The 8907-nt window shown below is 37.1% G+C and overlaps 1 protein-coding gene across 1 annotated transcript in view; it reads right to left on the bottom strand.

The window, feature by feature from the left end:
• LOC107739887 (threonine aspartase 1-like) overlaps nucleotides 1-6954 on the bottom strand; it is a 33907-nt gene extending 26953 nt beyond the window's left edge. Inside the window, exons 1-7 of the mRNA XM_016552133.1 lie at nucleotides 6805-6954; nucleotides 6233-6432; nucleotides 4445-4512; nucleotides 3690-3758; nucleotides 3152-3272; nucleotides 2722-2806; nucleotides 2124-2203 (exon numbers count right to left, since the gene is read on the bottom strand). Coding sequence (XP_016407619.1) covers nucleotides 2124-2203; nucleotides 2722-2806; nucleotides 3152-3272; nucleotides 3690-3758; nucleotides 4445-4512; nucleotides 6233-6362 — 553 coding nt within the window. The 5' untranslated portion in view covers nucleotides 6363-6432; nucleotides 6805-6954. The remainder of the gene's footprint in view (nucleotides 1-2123; nucleotides 2204-2721; nucleotides 2807-3151; nucleotides 3273-3689; nucleotides 3759-4444; nucleotides 4513-6232; nucleotides 6433-6804) is intronic.
• Nucleotides 6955-8907: the final 1953 nt, after the last annotated feature.

Raw genomic sequence — 8907 nt, 5'->3', positions numbered from 1 at the left:
AGCATTTAGATGTATTTACACAGTTTATGTATCTCAGAGGGGACATGGATGCGTTTAAACTGCAGTTACAGATGCATAAATAGGCCTAATGTTTTGTGTTTTTACATTGTACTTATATTTTAAAAATGCCTGCATGTAATTACATCTGTAATTACACTGTTGACCCATCCCTTACACCTTAACCCACCCTTAAACCTACACATACCACCAAACCTGTCCCTAACCTTACCCGTATCCCACCTCAATAGCAGCAAAAGTGTTTTGCAATACAATATGAACACAATAAGAACAGTCATGGCCAAAGTTTTTGTTTTGCCAAGTTTGCTGCTTCAGTATTTGTAGATCATTTTTCCACATGTTTCTATGGTATACTGAAAAACAATGATAAGCATATCATATGTTTTAAAGGCTTTTATTGGCAATATTTACAGTGTTGACCCTTGTTCTTCATTACCTCTGCAATTCGCTCTGGCATGCTGGATATTAGCTTCTGGGCCAAACAAAAGTCTTGGCCTCACTGTATGTGCAGATGCTCTCACACAAACCTTCTGCCATTCCTGAGCAAGCTCTGCACTGGTGGTGACACGATTCCGTAGCTGACTCCTCAGGAGGATACAATGATAGGAAGCGCTTCTTCTCTCCTTTTATAGCAATCAGTCTGCTCTTACAATCTATTTAGTATGATAGTGATTTCCCCTGACTAGTACTCATTCACACTTTCACATGTGCTGCTGATATGATTAGTCAATTAATGTTAGCTGGTCATTTTGTGTCAGGATCAAAAAACAGTGAAATTCGTTTTTTTTTGTGAAAAGTTCATTTTTTGGCCAATGAAGCTTTTAGCAATTATTTAAAATGCATCTGATCACTCTACACAATAATCTAGAAACAATGTGAATGAACACCACAACAGCTGAAGCTGCAAACTTAGCAAAACACAAAATTTATGTCACTGCCAAAACCTTTTGGCCATGACTGTACATTGTACTTATTTTTGATGTAAGTACATAGTAGTTAAGGCCACTTAATATAAAGTGGGACCAAAAAATCAATTCAGTTATGCAAACTAGTGCTTGAAATAAGACAAATCACATTTTAGCATTCAAATTTCACAATTACATCATTGCAGCCAGTAACAATTTCAATGCTGAACAATTGTAGACTTTCAAGAATAAAATTAACACAAAACCAAAACAGATAGCACACATAAGGCTATAATTTAGGCTGAATAAAATGCAGAATTGTAATACGTAAAATTAAGTAATACAATTATTTAAAACAATATAAATGCTGGAGATTTTAAAACAGAACAATCTTAAACGTCAATGTTTGTCAAGTATTCTACATCATTATAAAACAAATTCCACTTCCAGTGTGCATCTAAATCATTTTTCATCCTTGAGATGGTTCTGTTCATCCAAATACACCATGCAACCAGTGTCATCGAACGTTTCATGCAATAACTGGAAATACTTTGTAACAATAACATTTTATCCATATTTAGCATCTGCTTAAAAACAGCGATGTCAACTTCCTCCGCTTTCATCTTTGGCATTATGTGACACTAGCAGAAAAAAAACAAGTCACACACACTAAGAAATATCTCACTAGCACAAAAAAAAACTCCTCAGTATGAACGCATTTCTTGTATAATAATATAATAATATAATTGAGAATAATATTAGTGTGAATTAAAACTGATTACAGTAACAGAGGAAGCACAAATAATAATCAGTGTGAAAGTGTTGTGTAACAGGTTGAAACTCCACTGTAGATCTCATTACATTATATGAGAGAATAAACATCAAGCTCTTTTATTAAAAAACCTGGATGCCAGTTACTCCTTACAGATCAAAACAGAGTGGAGGGAATCTTGTCATTTCACCTTAAAACTGCTTCTAATGTGCTTCTTAAAAGAGAAATTTACTGAAAATGTTTGAGCGTTGTAATATGTTTTAACAATCTCCTGTTTCCCCAAATAATGTGAAATAATGGGATTTCTTTGACCAATATCCAAAGATGTGTCCTGATCTTTATTAATGCACAGAAATCTAATAAAAAAAACACTGCAGTCAAGCATGCAGCAGCAGCTGAAAGGGGATTCTGGGTGGTCTGATACTCACTGGTGGTCATCTTCTCTGTAGGGCATGCCGGAATACCATGGCTGATGGCCCACTGTTCTGCTCCTTTGCCCACTAAAAAACTGACAAAGTAGAGATGTGACTTATTTCCTATAGCTAACAGAATACACTTGCAACATTTGTCAGAATGCCAGAATGTTTGTCATGCACTAAGTTTGTTCAGTTTTGCTGCATTACATTCATGTATAATAGTGTATTCTGTGTATACTGCAATTGAGATGTTACTTGTTTTACAAATGTTTTTCCCCTTAGGCATCAATATAGTATGTCAGTCCATCTATATGCAACCCTCTACATTGCGAGTAAATCACTCGCAAATGCGACTAAATCTTACTCTGGGCAACTAAATAATGTCTAACATTAGCCATTGGCTAATAAATTCTTAGATTTTACTCGCCAGTATGGTGTGTGTGTGTGTGTGTGTGTGTGTGTGTGTGTGTGTGTGTAAAATAGTATATCAGTCTGGTGAGTAAACAAAAAAATTTACTAGCCAATGGCGATTATATTGCCAAGGTGTGCGTAGAGGGTTGATATGTCTAAGCTGATAGCTAGAAAGCCAACATCAGAGAGCTTGGCTCACCAGGGAGGGATCCTGCCAGCTGAAAGCTTCCCCTTCTGAGTTTCACTTAATAGTCTTCTGGCTACCAGCACTGGGTTCTTGATTCCTGATAGAAAGTGCAGCATTAGTATCACTTTTACTCAAGACAGCTTTGAATACAGTATAAGAAACCATTTGGCTTTTTCATGCACTTCTGATGAAGGATAATGCAGTTCACTGGAGTTCACTGCAGTACATTTATCATCTAAAGTAAAAAATAAAAGACAACCTGTCTTTTAGCCTTGCATTTTTGTATTTTTGCATGCACAAAATGCATTTAGCCACATTCTCATAAAACACTGAGGGAGGGTAGAAGTTGGCCTTTATTTGTTTTGCCTGAAATTCGAATAGCACCTTCACCACATGATAAAAGGCTCCAACCATCTTCGCCAAAATTTCTAAGAGCACTCACCACTCAGGGCTCCAACAGCTCCGTAGTTTAAGGACTTCCCATCCATGATGCTGGCATCACACTCAATCTCACCGGAGAGGTTCAGGTTGGAACCGGTACCCGCATTGGTGAACGGGGAGTCCTGTAAATAAGCATCAACCTTAAAGACAAATTTCTGTGAGCTCAACAAAAAGAGAAACAAAAAATTGGTGTTAAAGAATAGTCTTAATATATATATATATATATATGTGTGTGGTTTTTTTTTTTGGGGGGGTTGAAGAACTAAAATGACTCATACAGAAATGAAAATAAAGCTATACAGAGAATACAAAAAATTACAAAAGGACATAAAATCATTAAAACTAAGCTCAAATTTAAAAAGTGAAAATATAAAAATAAAAGCTAATTCAAAATATTAAAACTATTTTTTGTAGACTGTTGAATTTGACTTCCTTGCCATCCCATTAATATCTGATATGTTTTCTATATATTTTCTTTCTGAGAGTCTCTATGCAGTCATAACCAGAGTTGGTGTGTGGTTGTTGTGATCCACTATCACCTCTAGCTCGATAAGAGCTGCTGTCACGGCCTCCAGCGCCATTCCTCCAGCTCTGAGCCTGTGCACAGCCTGAAACACATTAAATCACAACTGATGACAGCAACCCCACTTCTGCCAATGCGTAAAAAAAACTCAATGTGCATTCAGTGTTTATTTTTGTTCTACTTAGGATTCAGGATCTTTATGCAGAAAAGATACACTAAAATAATCTAGACAAAACTGAAAAAAAAAATGTGATAATCCAATACAAAGAGCTTAAAAAGAAAATAAAGCTGCAGTGTTTTCCACTTGACAAGCCTCAAGCAGACAGCGTGGAACGGTATATTAAGCTGGGCAGCAGCTCGGGCTGCTGCTGGTGTCATGTTATCAACACATAACTCAAATTCCCTGGCACAGGTGTTTTACTCGAGTCTGATCCCTTCTTTTCATCCTTTACACAGCAATTTGGATAGGGAAAAGCACTGCATTGCAACTTGCCAACCTATGCATTACAGCTATTACAATTTTGTTAGCATATCTTTTTGTATTTTTGTATTCTGGCAATGAAAGAACAGTCTGCAAAAAAGAATCAATCTTAGGTTCAAAAACATTACATAATTCACACCAAAACAACTTGCAAACTGAGCTGGGAATGAAAACTGATTATATAATTGAATTGACGTCTTGTCTATGTGACCTCTGACAGAGCTATCCAAAGGTTACAGTTGACAGCAGAAGAATCTTAAGTTATGAATGAAGAATCACATGCAACTCACTCTCTGGCAAGCTCTCTTGCACACATGTTTGTATTCCTTGGCTTTGGATTCTGAATGATACCCTGCCCCTGAGGAGGTAAATATCATCAAAAATAAAATAGATGCATTCAGTTAGTTTCTTACAATGAGTCTGCAGTTTTTGCTTGTCTTACGAAAACCTTTTTATAAGCCATTTTCTTACAGTTAAAGTGAGTTTCATAAATGAAATGTCTTTATGATCCATGAATGGAAATTTCCCTTTAAAGATTAAAAAAGTTTGCCAGAAAAGTTTAGTGTCATTATTTATATATATATATATATATATATATATATATATACACACATTTGTTATTTTTCTGTTATTTTTCATACGATGACAGTTCATTGTAGTAACCATATGTCAAGTTGTAGAAAGTACAAAAACACCAGAAAAAAGTACCATACATGTAGACTTATACTTCAAGTCTTCAGAAGCTATACAATAGGTCTGAAATTTAAGGCCGTTATTGACAGAAAATATTCAAAGCTCTCAAATTTCATTCATCAGGATTGACGTCCTTAATGTCAAAGGCCAATGTTTCTCATGTATGTTGTTGAATATGCAGAATGAAGAATGACATTTGAGAGCAGAAGCAGATGGGGAAATTATCAGCAAATAAGAACTTAAATTACAGCCTGTTAGGCTTTTGTATGGCTTCAGAAGAATTGAAATACAGGGCACAAGTCATATGGACTTTCATTGTACTTATTCAATATATTTTGGTCCCTTTTAATGCTTGATAAACATTGTAAAGTGTTGTTATATGCAATTCTTGTGTCCCAAACATAACTACAAACTGGTTTGGAATGACATGCGGGTGAGTAAACAATTACATGATTTTATTTTTCAGTGACCTAAGGAAATCTTCATATTTAAAACATGAATCAATCAATCAACTTAAACTGCCCCTATTATGCCATTTCCAATATTGCCTTTCATGCAGTGTGTAAAGTAGCTGTATGTGAATATAAACGATCTGCAAAGTTGTAAAGCTGAAAGTGCACGATAAATAAAGTTATTGTCTCCCAAAATAAAGAATCGACTCTGAACAGCTGAAACAAGTCATTAGTAATTCGAATCCCACTTCCGTGACGGCTACACGTCACGGGGTAACACATTTGCATAATGCGCACCTATGTTCTACATGTTGGCCGGCCGCGAACTTGACCCCGCCCACAAACACGTCATTCTACTGACGACTGCTTCTCTAATCTCGGGGAGTTCAACGGATTCACAAAACCCTTGCTGTTGAAAGATGGATCAGTATCCTGTTTATTTGGACCAGCTGCTCCACTGAATCACAACCTGTAAGTATGATAAATAATAGACCTTTATACTTTCTATAGAGCGTTCAAAATACAGAACTGTTGAAATAGGCGTATCGTTTCCGACACGCGCTACACGCCGTAGACCAATCACAACAGACTAGGCCATCTGACTAATCAGAGCAGAGCAGGCTCACGGAAAGGAGGGGTTTAGAGAGACTGAATCTTTTAACTGCTTCGCACGAATCGTTTGAGAATCGCTGGAAAATGAGGTGATATTAAATGCATATTTTGAGAAAACGAAAGCGTTTTTTGACCTTGCATGCATGTAATCCTATTGTAGGAGACTCCAAAAACAATATTAGGAACCATAAAAATGGCATAATAGGGGCACTTTAAATTAGACCATTACTCAATCAACTAAATCTGTTCCAAAACACGTTTATGCAGAAATGGATTATGGTAAAGTGTTTTTTCATCATTTACTAAGGGACAAAATTTCACCTGCATGCACCAGCACAAACCCCATAGCTTCGCCATCACGACGGGAGACGGTGCTGTTCAGTAAAGACCCTGAATTGTTTAGTGGAGACACAGTCTCCTTGCAATCTGTCGAGTTTTCTAGATTTTCCATGACCCGTATTCAGTGTAACTTGCATTTTGACCCATCATTCACTCATAACTCCGAAACATTTCTCCAAGTCCTGAAAGCCAAGAAAGAAAGCGAGTGTCATGTTAAAGTGAGTTATCATACCTTCAGAATTCACCGTAAAGAGAGTGAGTTATTATAACTTCAGAATTCAACTTACATGTAAAGGCAATTATATCTAGCTCAAATTATTAATATTGACACATTTTGACAGTTACAACAATTACAGATTCCTTGTATTTTAATGCATCCCTTTACATCTCTCACTTTGAAAAGTAATACTCAGATCAGAAACATGCTTTAAGAAACATAATTAACCAAGTAACTAACTATTCGCATAAAAATTCCGTTAATGCTCTTTTTACATGCATCAACAACTGACAATTTCAGTCCTAAATACAGATGAAATAAAGATTGCAAAACTCACTCGAGTGAAGACTTCAGGTGCAGAGCGCACGTCTCCACAATCATACGCATGGCTCAGCATCTCTACTGATAACACACACATGCAGATTGCACTGAATTATGAGTGTAGTTGTGTGTCTGCTGCATGATTGTGATATGATGTGATAATAAGCGGCGCATGTGCTCGCGTCACATCAAAACACTTCCTGGTTCAGTAACACATGTGACCGTGTGACTGCAGCAGCGGCCCCCAGCGGCAGAGCCATGCACTGCGTCTCATCAACGCATCAACTCATCAAACAAAAATGCCTGTGAAAAGCGCAGGTGCTCTCTCTTCATTCAAGTCAAAACTGCTGAAAAATTCAGCAAAAATGAAAATTCTGTCATCATTTACTCACTCTCAAGTTGTTTTAAACCTGAATGAGTTTCTTTCTTCTGTTAAACATAAAAGTTATTTTGAAGAATGTAGGTAAGCAAACAGTTGCTGGTCCCCAGTGACTCACTTACATATATTTTTTTTCATACTATCAAAGTCAGTGTGGACCAGAAACTATTTGGTTACCCAAAATATCTTCTTTTGCGTTCAGTGTGTGCGCTTCAGGTGTACGCGCTCAGAAAAAGCGCATGTTAGAACAGCACGCGAATGAAATGTTTAACCGGCCAGGCTTTAAAGCACATTTAAATAATGCAGTTCTTGCATATCACATACTCTTTGTCGATTATTATTTTACTCACACTGTCCACCATCCCATTAAAAACCTTAGACTAGTTAACAGGGGCGGCGCTAGGGGTGGGCTAAAGGGGCTGAAGCCTTTTTATTACCATAACTTGTGCTCATCTAGATTGAGTTTTCATGCGCATTAAAATCAATTCTATTAAACCAGCACTTAAACAGCTAAATCCAGCTGCTTCAGGCATCTACTGTAGCCTATAAATTCATAATACCGATCTCACCATCTGCTAAACTTAGATTATTGTTACTGTATAGCAACAAATAGCCTATAGATTTTTAATCATGGTATTATATGCGCAGACTTTCTAGGACACACACCACACGCATTTAGACCTATTATATAAACAGACTGGATAGCATTTAGCATAGTCTGTGGCAGACCCAGAGAGCAAAATACACTCGGGCCAGTTCCGGTTAGATTGGCAGAGCTCGGGCCGATTACTACATGCTATCTGGGCACTTTACTAAGTGTCAGGGCAACAAAATTTAATAAACAAGAAGATAATATTAAGTGATTTCATTTGTAGAGAAAATATTGTCTTTTTGCTTTATTTTGCAAAAATGGTTCTAAACAAAGCCATGTTGTGCATCTCTGCACACAGCAGTGTTTCCTTACTGAATGGATTTAGCTTTTTTAGAATGTGTCAGTGATTCACTTACCCATTCATTAAAAAAAAACAGTTTCTTACTTTGTTCCTGAATGAATCAGCCGTTTTGAACGAATCGATTTAATAAATGAGTCAACGACTCAGTCATTAAGACAGTGGCTTGCTGCCACCTACTTAATTTTAGTACCTAATTTTAATCTCATTTTTTAAAAGTATCATTCTATTTTTTTATTATTAATTAAATATCATTTAATTAGGGCTGTGCAAAAAATCTAATGCGATTTTCATGCGCATCTCGTCAGTAAAGCCGCTTCTGGTGATTAGTAGTAAATCTCCAGCACATGCTTTCAGATGGAGCGGCATTTACTACACAGAGCTGTAGTTCACTGACAAGCTACACAAAATTGCGTTCAAAATCGGCAATGAATCGCCTGCGATTTTGAATGCGATTTTGTGTAGCTTGTCAGTAGGCCTTATCAGCCAGGTGGACAGTTAGGTCCAATCCCAATTCCACCCCTTAGCCCTTCCCCTTTCGCGCGTTCATGTGAAGGAGTAGAAGTGTCTCAATACGCTTTTGGTTGGAGGGGTAGGGGTAGGGGAAGGGCCAGATAACCCTTCAAACGAAGATTTTTCGGGACCACACTACAAACAAAGGGGTATGAATTATCTCAGTGTAAACCGGCTTCAGCGGCAACATGGCTGCCCGAGCGAACAAAAAGACACATAAATGTAAGCATTTTTGGCATTAATAAAGATTTTAATAAAAAGTAATAATGTCTGTGCG

The sequence above is a fragment of the Sinocyclocheilus rhinocerous genome, unplaced genomic scaffold (assembly GCF_001515625.1).
Source record: "Sinocyclocheilus rhinocerous isolate Xijiao unplaced genomic scaffold, SAMN03320098_v1.1 scaffold1156, whole genome shotgun sequence".
Classification (NCBI taxonomy): domain Eukaryota; kingdom Metazoa; phylum Chordata; class Actinopteri; order Cypriniformes; family Cyprinidae; genus Sinocyclocheilus; species Sinocyclocheilus rhinocerous.
Note: the sequence above shows the minus strand (reverse complement) of the source record. Positions and strands in the feature narration are given on the sequence as shown.